The sequence below is a fragment of the Carassius gibelio genome, chromosome B1 (genome assembly GCF_023724105.1).
Source record: "Carassius gibelio isolate Cgi1373 ecotype wild population from Czech Republic chromosome B1, carGib1.2-hapl.c, whole genome shotgun sequence".
NCBI classification, from domain to species: Eukaryota; Metazoa; Chordata; class Actinopteri; order Cypriniformes; family Cyprinidae; genus Carassius; species Carassius gibelio.
Genome location: NC_068396.1, coordinates 26,813,336 through 26,838,902, shown reverse-complemented (window position 1 = coordinate 26,838,902; position 25,567 = coordinate 26,813,336). Strand labels below are relative to the sequence as shown.

Genomic DNA, 25,567 nt, shown 5'->3' with positions numbered 1-25,567 from the left:
AATAAAACTCAATGGAATTTGTAAGAAGAAAAAAAAAAAGTAAAAGAAAAGCCAAATAGCAAGACAGGATCTACCAGGGTAAAGATATTAAACCAGATGCAAACAGTGCTTAAAGGAAATTATGAGTATTATGTATTTCCAGAAAGAATAAAAAAAAAATTCCTTCTACCAAAATTTCACAACATTGTACTATGGAAATGACTACATTTTGTGACAGAAGAGAAAATGACTTTACTGAAAGGTTTCTAAAAAAAAAAAAAAAAAAAGGGAGTTAACATAAAATAAAAAATATATGAATTAATTTATTCATATATAGTGGTTGTCAGTATAAGAGCAAAAAACTGAATAATTTGATATATTAGTCATTTTATTTACTAAAATAATTTTTTTAAATTCATTTTTATTTAATTTATAATTTTTTTGTCAAGTGAAATCTGTAAAAAGTAAATAAAATTGCTGAAATTCTGACATCACGGCTGCTGTTTTCACATAATATATTCAGATTTTGCAGAATTACTTACACAGCCTTGACCAAATTGTACAATTATAAAGCAATAAAGTTAAAACTGATATGTTCCATAGCTCATGTTATCCAGGACATCTTTCAGACCTGTGTACAAAGTAAATATTTCATCAACCTTGCTGACAGCAAATAAGGGGGCAGGGAAATGCACATCTGCACCAATTGTAAGAGAACAACAGGGGTTTCGGACAAACGTGCCTGTGCACAACAGTTGTTTTCTGTTCTGTGTGTGTATCATAAAACAAGATATAGTTCAGTATACAGTCCGAGTGCTTTAGGTGTCACTGACCCTGAGCAGGGGGTGGCTGGTGAATTATCGAGGCACAATGCTTCTCTGTTTGAAACGAGCTAGACTGCAAGCACACGTCTCGCAAGAGATTGTCTGCTGATACACTGGTGGGTTTTGTGAGGAAAGAATGGCATTAACTGGCCAACAACGGACAAAATGTTTCTTCATGTAGCTAAATGCTGCACAAAAAACTGACAGTGCCTTGCCTTCACTATTGTGTTTTATACTCCAACCAAGGCCAGGCTGGTTACAATAAACCATTCAACCACATCAATCTCATGGTATGCCACTGTGGATCATCATTCATTTCTATTTTATTACCATCCTGGGCCTTTTTTTTCTCCTGTCTGCTGGGCTTCTGAATTGAAAGACCACCTCTGCAGTTCAAACGTGACTCCCCGGGGTCTTTCTTATCAAATGGAAATAAATATTGCTCAGTCCATTGCACACTGCTGCTCTCATGAGTTTGATCTCCCACCTAGAGAGCTGCAGCTAAGCGGAAGACCAATAAAACACAAGCCACAGTTTTATCTCCGACCGTTTCACTGCAGTGGAACTACGCACAATAAATCGTACTCACTGATGGTGTAATATTTATGTCTCACTGGTGGCCATCTGAGGATCCATATCTGGCACATATGTTAGATTTCTGCACCACTGTGTTTGCACATCAAACAACCGCGCACAAGCTCTGCCGTACAAAGTGTCTGTGTATATAATCACCTTATAGGAAGGGTACTTATTGTTTTGAGAGTTGAGATTATATTCACTCGCCCGGTGCTGTATCTAATGCAAGCAAGGACGAGGTGATAGAGCAGTGTGAGGGTGAATAATTCTACTTATGAAGTAAATGGCCAGATCACCTTTCCAACTCATGGGGAGTTGAACTTAAAAGTTAATTTAATGTATGACCACTTTTTTTTTTCTGCACAATTTATGCTGTAATTTTTGCAGTAAAATCTTTATAATTGTATGTGGTGGAGTGGATTTAAATGTAGTTAAAAATAACTGAGTGTACTAAAATATTATTGGTCACTTGGAAGCATAATCGAATCAGCCTGGTTCACAGAAAATGTTGCCTAACAAAAAGATGGGAGCACCTGCAAATGCTGTTTAAACTATAACACATCTTAGCCAGTATCAGGCTCGTGGATGAAAGTGTTTCCTCAAAGCTATTTGTGAAAAAATCTATATCAAATAGAAAACCCTGAGTCTGACAAATGAGTTTCAGAAAGTCCAACAAAACATGAAGAAATACCAGAAACTGAGTTTACAAGTGCAGCTGACATGTGCTTGCCACTTCTGGGCAGTCTTAACCATTTTCAGGCGCTGAAAGATATGACTAATATAAAATCACGGACAGTGCTATTAATATAGATGACACCTCTAGCACTTCTAGTACTGGACAAAAATACAGCTCCTGGGAGAACTTTGTGTTCCTTTCCAAGATAAAATGTTACTAACTCTTTTTGAATGTGTTGCAGTTGAACAAACAGTATCATGCGTACAACTGCTGTCACATCAAATACAAATGATAAAAGCCAGATGCAACACATGATGCCAAGTTTTCTAAACAAAACATAGTCTAACTCAGTTCAACACATGTATCCGTGCACATCCAAATATACAGTTGCTGTCTGCTTTTTGTAGAGGAATATCTAACTTTAGCCACGATACTGAAAATAAAATGACCTTGAAATGAAACTATTCTTCGACAATGACTTCTTACGAGATACAGTAAAGGGAGTGAAAGGCTATGAGAAATTCCAGGACAATTTGAGGATTCAACAAGAGCTCCGGTGTCCTCACACCTCAGTATTGTTGCTAACATTTCATTAGCACTCACATATGAAGTCAGGACACTGGCCCATTAACACAGTCATGTACAAACCATCTCGGTGAAGGTTAAGCACGTCATAGACTATTATTAAACACGGAGAGCGTACAGTACAAATCCTGTAAAAGGTCCTTATGTTCAGAACAAAAGGTAGCTCAGGTTTAACAGTCTGTAATCTGTAACCAGTGAAAGGTCAAATATACAGTAACTGATATTCATGACCAACGTTTAACATCAGCCAAAGATAAACAACAGTGCTTATCCAAACATTTTATTACAAAAATACACAAAATACCAGAATTTGAATTCAAATTTAAATATTTTTTTTTTCTGCCCGCTTTACATCTATCTATCTATCTATCTATCTATCTATCTATCTATCTATCTATCTATCTATCTATCTATCTATCTATCTATCTATCTATCTATCTATCAACCAATCAAAATCCAGCAGAGTTGGATGAAAGGAAAACTCACCTCATGCAAGTTTAATTCTTTGACCTTTTCCTTCTGAATAACCTGTAAACAAAAAAGAATAAGTTCTTAAATACATTTCCAGTAAGTCTTAATTGCAATTTCAAAAACTGAAACTCAAGTCTATAACCTAAACATTTGAAATCGCATGAAAAACAAACAGAGACAATTCCCTTGCACACCCAAGTTAAATCATACAGTAAATTATGTACATTAAAATAATACAGTAGAGAGTTTGAATAGATAAATCAGCGGCTCACCTGCTTGTATGCGTAAAGCTCTTTGTGTGCCTGGTGCCGTAACCTAGACAAAAGAAATATTTGTTTTAATTCAGAGAGTGACATAACATTTTCAAAAACCTGTAATGGAGAGACATGGATCATATCAAATTATCTATAAACAAAACCAAGATCATAAATTGAACCATGATACTAAATTACAGGCCATTTTAAATGGTTGTTTTCACAGGGTTTCATGGGTGTGAAAAATTGATTGTATTTGGGTCAAGACCTCAGTTTATATATTCCAGCTGTATTTGGTCAACACATGCCTGGATCTTATATTTCAATCATAATTTGACAAATTGCAGCCTTCACTACCCATAAGGCATTACCCCAGCCATTCTGAACATACATTATTTACACCACATTTTAGCTTAATCACACAAATTTAACATTTAAACACATTGACATCCACTTGACATTGGCTGCGTCCAGTTCTAGAAGTGCTGCCGTAGAATATTAAATCTCTCTTCAGAGTCTCTCTAGAGTAGTTTGGGTCTTGTATTGTCTCATCAAGCTTGACCACACTTTAACAGCCTGTCTGAACCAGACTGCCCAGGCACTACCTACTCACACCGCTGCAATGCTTTACGAAGTGTGACTGTCAGACTGGAGCCAGACCCTTTAAAAGAACTATATACAGATACTCTTGGCATGATCTCAAGAAATGGAGGCAGCCAAGCAATGGACAGTCTACATTTAACACTATTTTGATCTTGAGCAAGTGCGCGTGTCACAGACAGAGAGAGAGAGGAAAGTGAGAGAGGAACTCTGATGGAAAATAACTGGAATGCATCAGGCATGATGCAAGAGTCTCTGGTGTAAGAAAAGGGCTATTTAAAGAAAACCAGCAAATGCCTTTCACTCTATGTTTAGCCTTTAATTTGTGAACACTAAACTGTTAATGTCTGCAGGGCTGTTAGAGCATTACTATTAGTCAAATAGATTTATCTTGGCCATTTTTTGAATGTTTGTTTGCTGAATCCCTTTTCATTTAGATATGACATCATACTTACAACAAATATTACTTCCTGTGCAAAGGAAATGAACACAACATACAATACTGCAGTTCCTTACAATCCCCTCCTTAGCAACAATTAACATCGCTGATTAAAGACAATAGAGTACACATTCAGAAAAGACTTAGCAAGTGAAGAAAGAGCTGGATAGATATGAGAAATATTAAGACATGTATTGTAAAATTTACCTCCATTACAAGTAAGCTTAACCTCTCGCAGCAGAGTGAGAGGGACCTGTAAAACAGGCAGCACAGTCTAGGAGAGGAACTGACATTCTGAAAGAGACCAGCAGGTAAAGATGCAGATACTCCCTTTGGGGGAATGTATGGGTGATGATGAGGGATTTATGAGTATTTTAGGACATTTTTTATGTTTAGACTCATTGGCATGCAGAAACAATCAAACCCAGAAAGCCCTGGCACTATAATGTTGACGTCTAAATGGTCTTACAAATGTTTTAGAATTTAAAAATACACAACACAGGGCAGTGGTATGAAAAAACGTGTTTTCTTTTTTAATTACATTATTTTTTTACCTTAAAGGTATAGTTCACCCCAAAATTCTGTCATTACTTCGTGTCAAACCCATAAGACCTTAATTCGTTTTCAGAAAACAAATTAAGATATTTTTGATGAAATCCAAGAGCTTTCTGACCCTGCATATACAGCAATGCAACTAAAATGTTCCCTGACCCAAAAAACGTATTAGGACAATGTTAAAATTTTCCATAAGACATCAGTGATTCAACCTTAATTTTACAAAGCTACAAGAATACTTTTTGTACACAGAGAAAACAAAAATAATGACTTTATTTAACAATTCTTCTCCTCCAAATCCCGTCATCCAACTTTAATGAGAGTACCACAATGCATGCTTATGCATTCCTACAGCACATATTCTCATAACTTCGTAAAATTACAGTTGAACCACTGATGCCATGAACTATATTACCGATGTCCTTACTATATTTCCAGGTATGGGAACATTTCAGTTACATTGCTGCCTATGCATGGTCAGAAAGCTCTCGGATTTCATCCAAAATATCTTAATGTGTGTTCCGAAGATGAACAAAGGTCTTATGGGTTTGGAACAACATGAGGGTGAGTAATTAATCACATAATTTTCATTTTTGAGTGAACTATCCCTTTTAAGCGACACATTTTTTAAAAGCCATGTCACGTGCAAGACTCTGTGGGTGCAATGGTCAAACATGTCTGCCTACTGCATATTTACAAAGGAAAACTATGGACAATGCAAAAATGTGTTTTGTGTGAATAGCACCTGAAGTCTGTGGAAGGCTGGGGAAAATAATCACGGACCATTCGTTCTTCATAGCAAAAATACAATCATAATGTGAAGGGAATGCAAAATAACAAGATATTCATAATCGTGGCACAAAATCTTACAATGTGCTTTGGTCTAGTTTCTGAGGTCAGCTAGGTCAAGAGAAACCGTAGTTTGATAAAATTACAGGCAGTCATGATTGCTCACACACTATTAGGGTAGTGTTATAGTTCATCCCAAATCACCTTATGACCGTTTCTCAGCACTGTTAAATAACCGGCACAGCTATTAACATGTCACAGTGAGTGCTCAATCTCAAACGTGTGTGTGAATTTCATTTTCTTCCCATGAGGACGACTGCGCCAGACAAACACTTCTGCACCCGCCTGTTTTCTTCTCCAAGTGTGTTCGCTATTCACGGGGGCATTTCGCAGTTGTGTGTCAAAGCTGGTGCATGGCTGCTACGTGCAGCTCTGTGTTTGCTCTGAATCACAACGTTCTTCACAGGTCCACTTGAGCTCACGACTCTCTCGTCTTTCACGTTATGAATGTCCACAGAGTCGCACGACTACAATTTGATGGTCCTTTGTTCAGTCTGTGATTTTGCGGATAAAATAGCGGTTTAACTAAACAGGTTAAGAGACCAGCTCAGGCCTCAATCATTTCATCTCGAATTTAAAAGGAAAGCATCTTTTACGTTGAAATCCCTGCTGAAAAGACTTATTTCAAGCTTGTCAAGCTGGTGGACCAGTATATTCATGACTAGTAAGTTAAGTGACAGGAGGATTAGTTTTACCAAAATTGAAAATTCTGTCATCTTTTCTCACCCTCGTGTTTTAAAACCCACATTACTCTCTTTCTTCTGTGGAACACAGGCGAAGATTATATTTTTTATACAATGTAATGGTCACCTTTTCCAGTGCATTCACAATAAAATGGGACTGAAGCTCTCAAGATTCATAAACAATGCAAAAAAACAAAAAAAAGTTAGATGTGGTCCATACAACTATATTACAAGTCATCAGAAGCCATACGGTAAGTTTGTTATAAAAAGGCTAGGATTGCTAGGATCATTGCTAGGATATTCTTCATAAATACACTTTTTTTTGTGTTCTACGGAAGAATGTCAAACAGGTTTGGAATGACATGAGGTTGAATAATTGACAGAATTTGTATTTTTGCATTAAAGATACAATTTGTAAGATATTTGCAAAAACCACTAGGCTAGTGTTATATATTTTGTCCAGCTGATTACTAACAGTATCTCTAATGTTTTCAACTACTTGTAAATCATGAGAAAATTCCCATTCTAAACAGTGACACGGGGCAGTGCAGTCGCCTGTCAATGACGTTAGTTACCCTTTGTTACCGCCTTTACTGACGTAAACCAAATGACAATAGTGTCATGGACAAATGCGGAAGTAGTGTCTTTCGTCCGGGAATCAATAGCTTGCTTCAAGCAGTTCCTTATTTATTCTTCTTGCACATTTTATGGTGGATTGTGTTACTTATTTATGGAACAAAATTACTGTTTACAATCTGCCACTGGTTCTGTCGACAAGGACAGCTACCGTAAATGTAAGCGTACAGGCCAACCAAATGACCCAAGAAGAATTTAGGACAAGAGGAGAGAAAGAGTGAGGATCAATATCGGTGTTGCATTTTCTAGATAGCTTCGCGACAAACTTCAGCTAGAAAGAGATGCCGATCTCACCTGTGTTTTACTTGACAGGTGAGTTGTTTTGATTGGTACCTTTACAGAAAACGTATACTATTATAACAATCAACAAGATTAGTATTATGGGGCATACACGCCAAACGCGGGGCATCGCGTCTCTAGACCAGCGCGGGGACACATCTGATCTATAGTCTGATCGCGTCTTTGCATTGATTTTGTATGTAATGTACTCGCGCAAAACGTTGAACTCGCGTTTGCTATGTATGCCCAATTATTGTACACGAGTGTATATATTTGTTGAACAAGTGGTAATCATTTTCATATCGTCTGAATGATTGCCGTCAGTGGTTGGGTAGAAGACAACAAATCCCATCATTCCACACTCCTTCTTAGCATCATCAAACCACGCGATTTTTTATTGTTTTGGTAGTGGGCCCTCTAGTGGCAGGTCCTACGACCTGTACCTTTAACTGGTCCAGGTGAGTACACTAGCACACAGAAATCCCATGCTGGTACCAGCATTCAAAACACAGCATATGCTGGTCTTCTCATTAGGGATGTCTCCACCCTGTCAAAAGCAGTTGTTAAATGATGGAAAAAGCTGTGAATAAGCACTCTGTGCTGTGCCCTTTTGTTTCAGCGATCCTGAATGTATTTGTGGAGGTGAAAAATAGCATGCTAAAAATGTAGTGGAAAATGCAGCTGGGTAGAATGGGAGCCTACTATTTTGGTACTTGCTGAATTTGCGATTGTTGCCATTTCCATTATCACCTGCTGGTGTAATGTACAGTACAAACATTTCAGAGCTGCTTTTCAGATGCACAGTGGCCCCACTAACATATTCCACGAAATGTTGTACGTGAAAAGCAAGCTTGTGCAGTTAACTAAAATAAATACCAGCTATTTTCACATTTTGTTAATTAATGCAATGACGGTAATGCATGTTTAAGTGTGCTTGAAGTGTCCAAATACGTTTTCTGGGGCCACATATTGTTTGTGCATGGGGGCATGCAGATGTTTTCTGGTTATTTTATTCTGGAGGAAAAAACTAATATTTGTGACCTAATTACATGCAAGGGAGCCTGCATCTTTAGAAGACTGGAATCTGGGCTAAATACAAAATCTTTTTATAAATGACTTGGTAATCTGACAGTTTTTCATTTAAGAATCAAGTATTGTTGTTTTTTTATTGATATGACTAATTTAAGACTATAAAAGATTACTAAAACAGGAAAACATTTGTAAATGCAGTAAGGGGGAAGCAAAGTCAATTAAAACAGAACTATTATATAATAAATGGGAAAGAACTTACCATCTTCCCCACTGGTTAGGGTGAATTTGGGTAAGAGCCGCTGGTTTTCACTGTTTTATGTAAGAGATGCTACACAACTGCACATTAAAGCTTCAATATCTCTTCAAGACAAATCTGACTAGATGACAACTCATTAACTCAGTAGCTGAAGGAAAAGGAGTTTCTTAAGCTTCATGAAGGGCCAAATATTCCCATTTCTATGTGCTTGCTGTAAAAGATCAGTATTCAGGTTTTTTTTTTTTTTTTTTTTCACTGCAAGGTTCAGGTAGCTAAGTGATTTCTGTCGTCAATTCAGATTATCAAGTCAGCAGTTTTCTTAGCTTCTCCATACTGTGCTGTTTGACCTTCTCACTCTTCATGAAAAGCTTTGTTAGTGCATCAAGCATGAACAAAAACTATCTAAAGCAACAATTCCATTTCAGGGACAAGTAATCATGATTCAAAATGCCATACAATTAATTGCCTTGTTGTCTTGATCATCACTTATTTTAATTTTAAAAGTTTAGGACTATATTCAGCTGAACACACAATGCATAAGAAATTTTCCTTCCCAAAATTTCAGAGGGAACCCATTCTTGAAACTGAACTGCTCTATTTGAACCAAACAACAACAAACCGTGTTAATGTGTAGGATTAGCTCCTCTGTACTTAACAAAACTATAAATGAATAAAACTTGCTGATTTATCTCTACTTCTGTATTTGACAGCCACTAACAACTAAGGTATGGCTCTGAAATTCAGAGTTGGTTCAGTCTTCAAAGTAAGCATGATAAAAGCTGCCTCACATGGTATGAACTCGGTATGAAGATGAAAGAGAACTTCTCCGTTCCATCACCATCTGTCAGCTCTCCTCTATCCTCTCACAGAAGTCTTTTAAACTCCCTTCCATTTTCTATTTGACCTTTGAGCACGGTGGATATGCAGTAGTCTAGAGGAACACCAGTCCACACATTTGTGGTATAATCTAAGGCAGTTAGGTTTCAGCACATGAGGTCCATAGATAATTATGTTACTTTTATATTTGTGGTGTAATTGTGACTTTAATGACGCACATTGTTCCTGTCAGCAAAACTCTAGTCTACACCACACACTCCAACTACACCCTCTTGTTCATACTGAGTGAGTTTCATTTTCCATCAGCTTCCAAACAAATCATGAGGCAAATTACACCTAAATGTGTGTTAGCTGTTAAATTACAACAGTTCAATTTTGTAGTCTGTATGTTTAGGGATTAAATCAAGACTTTCTGTATAATCTATATAATTTACTGAAGAGAATAAATAAGCAAATGTATGGCATTTTAAAGCTTGTTCAAACACATTCTGCTGCCGCACACATAGAAGAGTCAGGTGGTCTTACCGAATCAGGTAACAGCAGAAGAGTAGGCTGAGGATGAAGACGAAAATGGCCGTCCCGAAGACCACAATGTAGATATTCAGGGGAAGGTTCTGGAACCCTATATTTGGCATCCTGAAACTGTAATGCTGTAAATCTGAGGTCATGGATAACCTAGAAAGAAAGGGGAAAAGAGACAAAGAAACATCAGTGGATTTATTGATCACAACACTAATGCAAATGCTAGCAGACCACATGCCCGTTAGTTTAGTAATCCATTCATGCTGCGTCAGCTCAATCTCAAAGGAAAATAATCACCCTCTCTGCGGATGCAGGTATAAGTCAATGTTCTTGTCAGACTGTGATTTGATATGTGGCTTGGGTTGATTTCTGAACTGTTTCCACAATAACTGCTTATGTACCCCACAGACCAATGAATAAACTCATGAATGCATTAAATTGTGCATTGGGCACTGCATGTAATATTCTAGTGGAGAGAGTTTGACAACATTGGTCCTGCAGGAGCCATTAAGCAATACTCACACTGTCTGTCTCTGTTAACTAATCTACTGAGAGTCAGCACAGCTTTCACTTGGTCCCTTATGAGCATGTTTTTTTTAAATATATATTTAATATATCAGATATCTAAAACCTAAAACTGTTTCAGAAAGATGAATACATCTTCTTGCCAAAATGTACATTCAAGTAATGAAGTACAGTCACCCCAAAAAGTATTTGTGACACTGGACACTTTCAATTTCAACATGTTAGAAAATATGAAATGTACAAAACTGCCAGAGCAAGATGTTTCATAAAGGATAAAACACAAATTCAACTGCATTAATGAAAACTGTTTAATAAAATCATTAAATAATGAAAGAAGACACTACAGGCAAAACTACTGTTTATTCAGGAACTGGTCAAATTTGGGCAATTTTACTTCCATAACTTGTTTTCTTTCAGACTAATGACATTTTTTTTTTTTGAGTGTTTGTTTTATTAGAATTTATCTACTTAGATTTCAATTTCCACATTTTATTACAATTTATCTACTTCGATTTCAATTTCAATATTTTATACCTAAAAACATGGTGATATTTCCTGGATGTTTCACAGTATTTTCTGATTAATGGAGTAATAAAAGGCAAGATCTAAAATAAACTTTTAACTCAGATCTCAACAAAACGACACTATTAGATGACTCATTTGCATACTTGTTATGCAACTAAAGTTAGGAGATGTAATAGTTAATATCAGTATAAAAACAACAAAAGTCAAAGATAAATCCCTTCTATAATAGAAAATAAAAGTTTATTTGGAAGTGGCAAACCCTTCCAAATAATTCTCATAGTGTCACTAAATAATGTCTTAATCCATATGATAACATTTTAGGATTAGTCTAAATAACATTTTTAAGAACAGCACGAGTCAGTGTTTGTGTGTAGCTCTTTGTTTGTTTACATCTGTGAGAGTAAGAGTTTTCACTGGACATTCTTTAGGATGTTACTCCCGCCCCGCACGGGCATGTCTGGACATGCCTTTAGTAGACAAGAGACACGTTAGATGATGTGTGTGTAAACAAAGCGGGAGGTAGAGAAAAACTGTCAGATGCAACAGCACATGCAGCTGGGTGTTAGGCATCATACTTTGTTCTCACAGGCCAACTTGTACTGTCCCTATAAACATCTAACATCCTGGAACTGTCTAAACGAATGAGACGGCCTTTGACACATTCGGAAAAACTCCCACTTTCACCCAGGTTCCTACTGACAGATTGTTTACTTTGCCTCTCTGCCTGTCCTCCTCTGTCTGTCCATTACAGCTTTACCCATGCAAAGCTTTCTGACAGATGAGGGTCAATATCCAAACAGAAAATCAATAACCAGCTGCCTTCACACACACACACACACAAACAGTTATATCAATAACAGCATCCCTCATTCTTACCGATACAGCATGTACTGCATGAGGTCTGAATCTGTCAGGCTCTGCTGTGGCAAAATACGATTCACTTCTCTTCTCCTTTCTTTATTGCTGTACAGCCATTAATCGTCTGAGCTCTTGTGGCCTGGTTTTTGTCACAAAGCCAAAACATACATACACACTGACATTTTAATGCCCTCAAACAAAAAGATGCATGTACTTGGGAGAACTCCTCAAGTTTAGGACACGGAAAAGTATCCGGAAGGACTTAGATAATAAAAGAATGAGGTTGGGTAGGGCATGGTTTCAAGACCGGGAGATACTCCACTGGCTGCTGGCAAGTACTTATCCTCCTTTTCCCTCAGTGTCACTGATAATATTCATTTTAATGCCATGTCTGTTGAATGATCACTTGATTGCAAAATTTGCCACTTTTATATATAATATATAATTTATATATATATTTTAAAATGCAAAATAAAAAGATTCTCAGTATCAGCCCAGGTATTCGTTGCTGATAATATGTGAGCAAAACATCTTAACTACTTATAATTGGTTTGCCACCAATTAAATGCAGGGTCAATGTCAGGTTACAGTACGTTGCTCAGACGAGAAGACAAAGTGAGAGCTGAATGCATTTGTCACATCACTTTCACCCCAGTTAACAGTCGCAGCATTCCAACTGAGATTTGTGTTTACCAACCATAATGAGAATACACAAAACCAGTTTATATAAGTAAAAAAATCCAACACCATCATAAAATATACACTGATATGGAATTTCTTTGGCGATATCAATAACAATTAATCAACAGCTTATTCTGACTGATACAATAGCTGGTGCATTTACTTTCTGAAATATTATAATAATAATCATAAGATGAAGCATCAGATATAAGTCATGAATCGTTGGAAAGATCTCATCACTGAGACACTAAAATAAAGCCAGTAAAACTAAACATATGAGTTAAAATATTGGGCAGGAATTCCTTTTTTTTTATTGGTATCATTATAATAAACTGAATTTAAATAGTAAGTGCAAATAATATAACTGCTGCTATTTCAGTTACGTCTTTGCATTGCAAGTTTTATCTGGTAATTAATAAAACGATTTAATGAGTGAAGTGATATTGTTCTGCAAACGCATTTCTTCCAACATTGCCAGTTCAGTGCAAAAATCCAAGTCCATTTTTGCTTATGAGTCTGGTCCACTTTCAAACAAAGCTTGAACCTTTAAACAAGCTGAAACTTTTTCCAGGTAACAGCAGCTATCAATTTTATAACCATTTAACAGATCGTAAACGTAAAAAAACGCAGCACTGATTTATAGAAAAACTGATTACAGTTTATGACACTGGTAGGAAAAAATATTTTGTTTACCCATGACATAATAGCAAGAATCCACCCTAGGGAGTGTTAGGGATTTTCCCCAAATCAGATCCTGTGATTCTGAGATGATGTTTCTTAAATGAACAATAGACATCTTTCCTTCCTGTCTCATTCTCGATGGACTGCAGTACGATAATTATGCAACTTTCAAGAACCTTGCCTTTGAAGGGAATGGTGTGAAAGCTTTAGAAACACATGTCAACTTCTCAAAAAGGAGAAGAGGGAAAGCTTGCAGAGGTCACAGCAGGGACACTACCAATGAAAACTCCCAGAGTGTGTACCAGAGTGACAGTTTCACGTACCAACTTCTGCTAAGAAAGCGAGTCACAGACACCAAATGTATTCTGGAGCCACTGTCCTGCTGTGGAAGACAACCCAAACCACAAAAGGTGTTTTTAACTGTCAGTCAGGCCATAGCTGTCACCCAAAATGAAGGGAAGTTCAACTAAACAGGTTCTTTTTCTGATCTTCCGTACCACAGGGTGCAATATCTAGTTTCTTCTCACCCCAGCTTCCCATTATGTCACTGAACTGACCAGACAAGGTCATTCTGCAGTGCTCGGCTTGCTGTAACGACACTGCCAAATGGTATTTTCACCTCCACTAAGGAAGAAAAGCTTTTCAATAGTGCATTGATTGCAGAGTAACACTGGAGTGGCCCTTGCTTGTTCAAAATGTGATTTTTACAATCCTTAATGTGTTCAGATGGGTTATAAAAAGTGCTCTTGGGCTTAATAGAGGGATCTGACTAAACAAAGATTAATGTACAGTGAGCCATGTGCACTTAAGCAATAGCACTTATTGGTTTTATTCAAACAAAGCAAAGAAACCTACTCTGTAGTGCCCTGTTCACATCTACTTTATTTCGTTTTTTACTTTCAGTGAGAATAAAGGAGTGAGAAGTCTCAAAAAGTCTCAATAGCACAGCTGGTGCACTTGAAATATAATAAAAGCACTTAAAGGATTCATTTTAGGGAAACAAATATATTCCTACAAGAAGATTTACTTACAACACCAGTAAATATCTGTGATTGGGGCTTGGAAATGAAATTGCACTGGAGTAAAGCAAGGCTTAACAATAATCTTGAATAACAGAATATTAATATCATGAACTTACCATTTGCATTACATGAAATTAAATGTTTATATAATATATATTTATAAAGCATACCCTTAGTTAGCATTATTAATTAATGATCATGCATAGTTAATTAACTAATATAACTTGAAATGTTAAAATACATTAGCATATGTAAACGTTAATAATGATCAAATAAATGATGTAGAAAAGAAATATAACCCTCGAAGGAGCAGTTGAAACCCAATTTGTGAATGAATAGGGCTTTATCTGTTAAAGGTCCCATATTGTCAAAGTTGAAATTTCCTGGCTTTTTTCATGATAACTGAGGTCAAGGGGCTATTTAACTACCATATCAATTTCAAAACAGTCAGTCCACAGTAAAATGCACACAGCCTGCTTAAAGTAGCTGTGATTTTTCACGAACCGTTGTGACTTCCGTAAAAAGTTGAAGGCAGAACATTCCCCTTTGTTTCGCTGCCTCCAGCTAGCGCTGTGACGTCAACTGACACTAATTACCTGTGGTTGGCCTGGTCGTGCGTCACTCAGAAAACAACAGGCCAATCAGAAGAGAGGCTCGTGAATATTAATTAGAAAGTCTAAAATCGACCTGTTTTTAGTAGAACTCCTGAGAAAGGAGCTGTAAAAATATAATGACATGGTTTTTGGTAATTATACCGCAAAAATATATTCTTAAGGACAACAAAACCTAAAATAAACTCCAGAAAAGTGTACTATATGCGACCTTTAATGCATACGGTTGCGATTTTTGTTGTCTTTCTATGTGCTACCTCTCTTCTCTCTCTCTCTCTCTCTCTCTCTCTCTCTCTCTACATATATATCAATATTATTACAATATTATATAAGATCATAGGGCACAATGTCACATTCCACTTTATGTACATTAGCTAAGCTCTAATCGCAATCTTAGACCTAGTGTGCCCTGATGTGAACATTGAAAACACTGACAGTATGCCGGAAAACAGAGGAAATGCCTGATTAACAGCCAAACAATCTTCCCAAGGGAGAACAACCCACCAGCACACTGGGAAAAATGAAGTGCATGCTCGTCATCACACACTAAATTCTCTCAGCTAAAGTTAATACATACATTTGTCAAATACCTATGTGTTCCTAATTGACCTTAGCAAATCACAACGGCTATTTAGCCAATGTTAAATTTGCATGGCGAGGGCATCTGGGGAAAGAGGCAGTGATTTTAAGCTGGTTTCGTGTCACACTTCTGTAAAAAGAGACGAGCTGAGGATGCCTTCAACTTGAAATGTGGCACAAGGTTTTGAAATTAGATACTACATTTTAAGGACAAAGTTTAGAAACATATTGTGCTGTCAACCCAAGAAACTTTCATTTGAAGGCCTGAATACTACATTACTGAAGCAGTACAAAACTTCAGTACAGGGAGAATTAGTTCAACTTCAAATGTCTGCCTTTAAACAGAACTCTATTATTTAGGTATTAGGTTGCTAGCTAACCTGAATAACCGTTTTTCAGCCAGCTAACAGTCGTTCAGGTAAGTAACTGTCTTTAACTTAGATACCAAGATACCTTTCAAACAATTACTCCACTATGATGGTAGTTAAACTAAAAGAAAATTGACTGTAGAAGACTATAGTTTACATAATTGGTGGCAGTGGCTCAGTGGTTTATGTGAGTTCTCTACAAACCAGAAGGTTGGTGATTCAATCCCCGGCTCAAGCTGACCAAGTGTCGAGGTGTCCTTGAGCAAGACACCTAACCCCAGCTGCTCCCGACGAGCTGGATGGCGCCTTGAATGGCTGACACCGCAGTCGGTGTGTGAATGAGTGTGTGAATGGGTGAATGTGAGGCAAATTGTAAAGCGCTTTGGATGGCCATGTTGTCTGAACATGAAAGCGCTATATAAATGCAGTCCATTTATCATATAGCCAAACTAAGCTACAATCCATATATTTCAGAGACTATTTCAAGTTTAAAATCTACAACCTTTTAGTTACAGATCTGTAACCAGTAGGCCACTCCAACCAAAAGCTCTTATTAATTGCCAAATATATAATAGATATAAATCATGTTTGATCACCCTCTTGTTACTGTCTTCTAGAAAAGTGTTCAAAATGTACAAAGTTCTGACTATAAAAGTTGGAAATGCCCATTTTTGTTATCAGTAAGAGCAAAAATTCCTTCAGAGGTTAAAAAAGCACTCTTGTATTTCTGGTAAAGAAAATAAGATACTTTCATTTTCTGTCTTTAGGCCACCAGGAGAATTCGCCATATACTGTACAGTGTACACTGAGGATATGCAACTTACTTTCTAACATTCAACTTCACTTTTACATTTGCTCATGAGTCATGTCTGACTCTGACACTTAGCACAGACACAAAAGGAAGCATTTATCACAGGAAGAGAGCTATAATTACACACCCAGTGTGCAACCCTGATTACTTAAGTGTTTGCTTAGAGATGTTGTGAAACTCAGTCAAGCAGACCATCAGCACACACCTTGATGATGACCTCTCTTATGTTGTCTGGCAGCTAAAGACCCACTGGCACATGTTAATGCATAGATATTTCAAACATCCACTGAGTGGCCCCAAACATTAAAAATATATGACATTAAAATGGACATGCAAACATTATTAATGATGAAATTTAATGTCAAAAACATGACTGATTTGGAACTCCCAACACAGGACATCAGAGTCATAGCATCTTCATCACTCAAACAAATAGCACATGTCACATCACTCCACTCACAATGGATGGCAATGGAGTTCATGTTGCAAAAATACTGGGTCAAATATTGATCCATCTTTTAGCAGGGGCTGGGCAAAATAATGTGATCACATACTTGCGATGGTCTTTTATTTATCTTTTCGTTATTTACATTCTCTAGTTTGTATATACAGTATTAGGCTATACGTTTTGTTCAGCAGTGGTTATAATTTGCCAGCATTCAGTGAAATCGGTGACTTGTTGAACTTCCAGAAAGGACATATCATGGGAGCCAGTTTAGCAGAAGCGTCTGTAACCTTAGCAGCCAAATTGCTTTTACAACCACAGTCTCTACATTCATGAATGCATTCAGAAATTATGGCATGACTTCATCAGTGAAGAAGAATATTGGACAAAAACCAATGTCACAGTGAAAGTGAATGGAAGGGACCATCAGAACAAACATTGTGTCTAAACAACACAGAACTACTGCAGCTTAGGTAATAGCAAACCTAAATATTCACTTTGAAGACCCCGTTTCCACAAGAACCGACCATAAGGGACATCACAAAGCCAACATCCATGAAAGACCCACAACTGCTAACACTTCAATCACAGAAACCAATGCTAAAATGTTGAAAGATGGTGTCATGATCATAAACTTGGAGCTGGAAACTGCCAAGACGAACTTCAACATGTGCATGTATATTTCAGTACTGAATACAGTATGACCTATTTCCCAAATTGTATTACATTTTTTCCTCCCAGTGCATCTTAAACTTGCGTCATTGAAAAGTTATTATCCTGTCATCATGCACTCTTTGCGTCAAAACAAGAGTGTAAAGATCATGAGCTAAACTGTTGTCTAGATAGGCAGAAATTTAATTACTAGGTTTTAGAACAGAAACAATGACTACGTTTATTCAGCTTTTCAATTTAAGAATGTAAACTACATTCAACTAAAGATAAAAATAACTCTACTACTCATACTGACACCACCCTCTGACCTCGCTACAAAACTTGTGTAACTGCCATAAAAACTGACATGAAGAGACACCTTGTCTGTAAGTTAAAACTCTTATTTATCCATGGGAACACTATCACGCAGAAAGAAGACTCCTCGCTGAGTACTTCTGGTAATCTTCCATCATAGGGAGGGTAGTTGTTACCCCCCACCATCAAGGAAGGAGCTCAATATCTCAAGGCTTAGAACTGTAAAACCATGTTTTTACTGTCAACATGCCCCTACTGAGCAGCAAATGTTACTCCCCACCTAACATTGCTGGTTGATCATTCACTTTTAACAGCTGGTTTGACTCCAAACATGATCAATAGGGCTGTATCAGGGACATTAGTTTGGGTAATTAGCATTCCTCATGTCTGAGTAAACAGGGGGACTGGAAGGCAAAGCAATTATACGCAATGCACAAGATTCTGCATTTCTATATATAAAAAGTATAATCTACTAACCGTTAAAGGCTGGAAAAAGTGTTGAATTGCTCAATATCCTTCTATTCACTGGAGCCCTTTAAAACAGGAACATGCTTTGCCAGAAGTTGATTTGTTAATTATTATTATTATTAGCAATAACGGTTTTTGATTCTTTTTATAAATGTCAGGAAAAAGCTGTCTGTCGTTCGCAACAGAGTCCCAAGCCAATTTCCAGCAACTTGTGTCAAGCCCCTGCACCAGAACAAAGGCTGCTCTCTAAATCTGAAGTGGAAATTTCCACTGAGCCTTGAGCCCTGGCTATCCCAGTTGCACATTTGAAACTTAATATTACAACAAAACTAGAGGTCCTCCAGCTTGGTAAGGGGAGTGGTGTGGGTTCTGACAGTGTCAATGCTACACTGTAAAAAATTTCTTGTTGTTTTTACAAAAACTTTTTGGCAGCTGTGGTTGCCAGAATAATTTTGTAAAAATACAGAAAACTGTAAACACATTTACGTCAAAAACTGTTAATTTTACAATATAAAGCTGTAATTTACAAACAAGAAAATGTGAATATAAACCAGTAAATTCAACAACACACAAAATTAAATCTGTTTTGTACCTTGAAAATACTGACAACCACCATAATAATAAAGATGGTACTGTATAAGAGAAAGCCACATGAAGTATCAAAGCTCATCACAAGTAGCTTCACCACAAGCAGAAGTATATATTAACATATAGAAGGTGCACATTTATGGAAACACAAAACACCATCATGGTAACACACGTGATACTTAAATAATGCAAAAAACTTTCATTAAGCAACAGAAGATGTAACATAAAGCTCAAATGTACATAACTGATAACAAGAACTATTTAAAAACATGATTATTTAAACAAAATACTTTCAAACGTGGAGTGTCACGCAGGGAATTCTGGGAATATCAGTTTACAGTTTTAGACTGTAAATTATACATTGATTTGTTCTTTTTTTACTTCTAAAAGCTGTATAATTAACAGAATTTTACTGTAAATTTACATTAAATGCTTTGTTAGATCTTTTACAGTTTTTCCCTGTATATAGTACGGGAACTTACTGTTAACCTATTATCAGTTTTTTTCCGTAGCGTTTTTACAAAATTTTACAGTTAAAATTACACTTATTTTTTACAGTGTAGGTTTGTGAGAAAATGTGGTCACCAGTTTCTTATTTCATCTTACATATAGTACCTAACAAGAACCGTATCAACAGCAGTATAGCAATTCATACTTTTATTTTTAGATTTTACTTTTATATCAGCAAGGACACAATCAAAAAAAAAAACTGACGGTAAAAAGTAAAACAACAACAACAAAAAATTTATTAATCATGGTTTTTCACACGTTATGCAGCACAACTGTTTTCAACATAGATAAATAATAATAATAAATGTTTCTTAAGCACCAAATCAACATATTAGAATGATTTCTGAAGTATGACACTAAAGACTGGAGTAATAATGCTAAAAATAAACTTTGCAATCACAGGAATAAATTAGATTTGAACAAAACCATTTAAATTGTAAAGAATATTTGACAATATTACTGTTCTTACTGTTTTTGTTCAAAAGAGACTTCTTTCAAAAACATTTCAATAAAACGGGCTTGATGAACAAATGGTTGTAAATACATTTTGGCAGATCCAAAGCCATATTTATTAAATATATAAATATGATCATCCTAATGGATTGTGGGTCTTTCCTGAGCACATGCAAATCTTGAACATCTGCATCTCTGATCCATGTGAAGTGAAACTTTACCACATTAATAACCACATAATTCAGTCTTTAGGTTTGTGCATGATAAAAAAAACGAACCTTATAACAATGCAACCGTCACTGAAGTCATCAATGAAAAGCATAAAAAAACAGTCTCAACTCAGTGTGTGTGGGCAGTGAGATTAATAACCTGTTTAATCCAGCGCAATGGTGTTACTCCTATAGCTAATTAATCCACTTTAAGAAGCAGAGCCGCAAGTGAGGGATTAGACAGGACAGAGAAGAGGAGCCAAACCCTTATGACTTTATATCTGAGGAATACAAAAGGAGAAATATTGCCTTTTTGTAGTCCACAAAAGCAAGAGTGTCATATGGGTTTGGAACAACATGAGGGTGAGCAAACAACAGAACTCTCATTTCTGGGTGAACGGGAATACGCAGTGCAGACTAAGCACTGGAAGTGAGAATATATGATTTATAGGTCCATGGGGATGATGAATATTCTGCATGCTATCAAATAGCTTATCTTGCAATAATTCTCTCCAATGCTCTGCTGTGCTGAGAGTGCAAGTTGGCTTGATATACTGATCCGAGAACAGATCTGCCATCGCTTTTATGAGTGGTTTAATGATCCAAAAAGTACGTAAGAGGGTAAGTGTCCTGTCTTGTGAGCTTAAACAGTAACACGAGATGGCACAAACAAGCTGTAGAAGTGACACCAGCAGCTGTTGCCCCTAATTTAACCTCTCAACCAACATTCCCCACAGTAGCCTCATAAACAACTCTCACTCTGTATTTCATTTAGCCGGTCTTTGTTGTGGTCTTATTTCTCATCTTCTTTTCATCATGTGGACATTTAAATACTGGACACAAAATATCCATGCAATAATACTTTGTTTATACTAGTATTACACAAGTGTCCTTTGTACAGAATCAGTGTTTCTAAAACAAAACAGAATGATTTTCTTTCAATGAGTCTATAAAAACTCCAGGTTCCGGAAATATCAGAGCAACTGTTCATTAAAGAGACTTACAAACTGTCGATGCAAGACATGAAGGTGAGGGAACTCAGATGAATGATCAACCACACAAGGGACAGTTTTAATCTTACAGAATATAAGTAGAATTTCTATAATGTATAATTGTTTTTAAAGAACATTTAGTTAATAAAAGTCTACTGGTTATACCTTCAATAATTTTTAATGTGAATTACCTTGACTTTTTAGATTTTCTAAAATAATTTTCCTCTCATTATTCCTGAACACATAATATTTATAAGACAAGCTTGTACAATGTGTAGTTTTAGTTTTTGCACATTTTGTTTAACATTTACATCATGTTGACAACTTCATGTGTGCTGCAATTGGAATATATTTTTATTTAACCAAAGGGTTAAAGTAATAAGAAAATCGAGAATCGGTCAAACATTCTCAAAAAAAATCTAGATTTTCGCCCAGTCCTACTGCAAAGAAGACATTGGAAAGCAGGTGATGCTTAATTTCTCAAAATCTGATAAACTCTACAACAAAATCAAAATCTACATGTTAGATTACTGAGGGTAAGTAAATTGACAGCAATTTTTCATTTTTTGGGCAAACTATTCCTTTAAACTAACCACCAGACAACTTGAACTTCAACTATCAAATATGTTGTAAAGCATTATATTAAGACTTACACTGGCAGATATATCATCTTTGTGGATTTTAGGCAGGATTCAGAATTCAGGAGCCTGCAAAACATGATGACTAATTCACATCTGTGTCTTTACAAAAGAGTATTGAGTGGAACAAACATGCAAATCCAGCTGAAGATGAATTGCCTCACTATCTAGAATTTGTTTCCACATATTCGACCTGAATAAGACAATTTCCAGCCTTATCAAAAGAAAAAATAATAATCATTAATAATTGGAATCAACTACACTTAACACAAATGACCCATGAGTCATATGTGGCATGTGTAAAACTATTCATAAACATTATGCACAACTCAAGACAGGCTACAGGTTGAACAGCTCATTTGCATGTTAAGTAACCTCAAAGTTCTATTATAAAAACCTGAATTTATGTCAATCATAAGCATACAGCATCATACAAGCATAATTTACACTGCATCACAAAGCAGAAACATCAGAAATGACCACTTTTGTTTTAAATGTCAGCACATTGAAATAAACTAAACACAATTTAGGATTGGATTTGAGGGTCAGTTGCCCCTTAATAAACTGCTTTTAACAGTGAGCTTTAGTCAATTGTTTATAGTTTTTGAGCAGTGCTCCACATAAGGTCACACAGCTGACCTCTACACCATAGGGAGCTGATATTTTCATTGTCTAAGACCAAACAGCCAGGACGGCATAAGGCAAACTGACATCTCTGGACATTGTGCACAAAAACAAGTTCTTGATTAGTTCTTGTTACGTGCCATACATGTCGTTCAGCCAGCTACACTGAAAAACACCATGCACAAGCTCGGTGTATTAAGCCAGAGACAAAACCTGCCTGCTTGATGAAGTGAAGGATTCAATTAAAGTAAATGAAATTTCTTGCCATGACAAATTAAGAGGAATGAGTTTAAGAGATTAAGAGTTTACATGTGCACTTTGCATATTTTGTCAATTAACCTAAAATGTGCTTTATGCACTATGTATATCAGTATTTATAATATCTAACTTGTAGGCCAAGACCCAAAATGGTTTGTTGGTCTGTTCTGATCGAGCATCTAAAGTATATATATATATACATATATATATATATATATATATATATATATATATATATATATATATAAATCATATATATATATATATGTGTGTGTGTGTGTTAATTTGCAAATAATATGTTAAATGCAAATAATAACTTGTTATAATTCTGCATATCTACTACAGCAAAGCTTTCAGTGTAACTCTACGTTTTTTTTTTTTTTTTTTTTACTAAACAGTCACCAAATTAGGCAAACAATAGAATGGACATGCCCTCATCCATGACTAAATTAAGTTTTAAAAAAGTAAGACCCAAAATACAGGTTTATAACTGGATAGACCTACCAAGCAACTTTAATTCAAGTTTCAATGTACCATAACTAAACATTCCCCAGAGCTGGCGTTTATAATGAAGTGCACCGATTATTACCACTGTGTTTAACAGAAGCACGTGGTAAACAAACAGCTGGAGTCAGGCCAGCACGCGCCTCGAACATTCTGCTCTCGCGCCTCCTTTTATTATCATGATGACGTCGAGAAGTTTGATACCACACTTGAATGAATGAGCAATCAGAGAGGAAAAAAAAAACCCTGACGTAGTGACACACACAGCAAATCAAGGCGTCAATACTGCTCAAATTCAGAGGTAAACCCGACGAGTTCCATTCAATCAGTGAAACCACTGCTGAATACATTAGTTATAGCACATTTGTATCTGGCTGATAGTATTCAGTTTTTCTGCTGTATATAAAGAGTAATGGATGCTCTCTCCTTGTAAAAGCAGAAGCATATGTGTCTAATTGTAATTAACATGAACATTATACACCTATTAGCAACATTAAACGCCGTGTCTACAGCGGACGTGAGGAACCGCTAACGTGAAGTCTGTCTACACCTGACGCGACAAAACAACCGTTGCAAATCATTTAAACTTTGTGTCAGTTAGTCATAAGCCAAACGAGGCATCAGTTTATTGTCGGGGATTTGACGCCGTTCGCGTCCGGTGTAGACACGGTAGCTCACTATCCTTTCTGCTATCTAAAACATATAATAGAGGAATCCGACTCACTTCAGCGAATCGATTCGTTCGCACAGTTAGTTTAAAGGAATCTTTTAAAAAGGATTCAACGTTCTTTTACGTCATGACGTCTTTGCGTCATCCTTGGGTCCCCGACAGTCCACTGAGGAACGTAACATTCTTCAATAACGTTTTCTTACATATTGCTGTTTATTCCGTTTTTATTGCAGTTTATTATTACTAATATTATTGTATTGCTGTAAGACGCTCCAGGGCTTCATAGTAACACACATTTTGTTTAGAATTTAAATATGCATATACATTAAACTACCAATTCTCTCATCTGAAACATGTATTCACGCCCAAATAAAATTATATTTATTAAAGCCTTTGCTTGTTACTTGTTGATAAAGTTGTCAACAAATGTGCATAATATTTACAGTACATTTTATATGTAACGTTAGTTTTCGTCCTATCAGTGAAATCCTTTGTTCAGTCCAAATCCACGGATTCATTATCCAGGTCGGATTATGAGTCCGACGTTTTCGAAAGAAGCGTTTCTTGATCAATCGTAGTCGATCACGAACCGTACGGATCTATTCATTGCGATTCCCAAAAAGACCGGTGTTTTGTCAAACGGTTCAATCGGAACATTACAGAGATCCGACTCAACTGAACGATTCGCTCACGATTCGGACACATTTTACCTGCGGGCTAACGGACTCTACAACGTTAAAAGACGACTCATGTCTTAATCTTCGGTTTAAGGGTCGCGCTTTAATCGGTGCACTCGAGGAACAAACACTGCCAAGAAAGAATGTCCGTTTATGATAGTGCAACAACCACATGTATGTATTTATTGCTCATCTGGAGGTGTAGTATTATGGACTTACCAGCCGTTTCTTCGCCACTCCTCCCTCCTGCTCGATCACAAACCCAAGCAGATGAAAGAGCTCAAATTCTGAGCCTCCGCAATATAACACGACTTCTACTTTCTTCTAACAACCGACGATAAATAAATCAAATCAAGCCTTTAAGTGTGCACGAATCCGTACGCATTATTAACAAATCAATGATCGTATAAACACAAGCATCGCAGGCTGTAAGTTCATTGATGCTCGTAAAACAAAAAGAAAATTCGCACTCCAGATCGCTTGAGAATAGTGAGATGTGCGCGCTCTTAATGCGTCTTCATGGGATGGTCGATTGAGATATTTGGTGGTAAATCTGAACTCTGCACGTAGCTCACGACAAGAGCAGGTCCCTCCTCCTTAATCACAGAGAGAGAGAGAGAGAGAATGAGAGGGGGGAGTTAAGTCTGGGCGTGTGGGGAGGGATGCGGATGCTTTCACAAAGGGAAGGGCAGATTCATACATAGCTTCTTATTATATCTACATTATATCCTCCAGAGATCTAGCAATTTATTTGAATGAACAGATCTCTTCCACCCTCAATATCCATGGCTGAAGTGCCCTTGAGCAAGGCAGTGAACCCCCAGTTGTTCCCCGGGTGCTGGATATACTGT

The 25,567-nt window shown here is 36.7% G+C and overlaps 1 protein-coding gene across 2 annotated transcripts in view; it reads right to left on the bottom strand.

Annotated features, from left to right (window-relative positions):
- LOC127949256 (RING finger protein 24) overlaps positions 1-25,295 on the bottom strand; it is a 30,844-nt gene extending 5,549 nt beyond the window's left edge. Inside the window, exons 1-5 of one of the 2 annotated variants that reach the window (XM_052546304.1) lie at positions 24,936-25,295; positions 21,999-22,052; positions 10,057-10,206; positions 3,384-3,426; positions 3,127-3,168 (exon numbers count right to left, since the gene is read on the bottom strand). In XM_052546304.1, coding sequence (XP_052402264.1) covers positions 3,127-3,168; positions 3,384-3,426; positions 10,057-10,206; positions 21,999-22,015 — 252 coding nt within the window. In that variant the 5' untranslated portion in view covers positions 22,016-22,052; positions 24,936-25,295. Of the gene's footprint in view, positions 1-3,126; positions 3,169-3,383; positions 3,427-10,056; positions 10,207-18,602; positions 18,832-21,998; positions 22,053-24,935 lie in introns of those variants that run through there. The other variant, XM_052546305.1, reaches the window with a different exon arrangement.
- Positions 25,296-25,567: the final 272 nt, after the last annotated feature.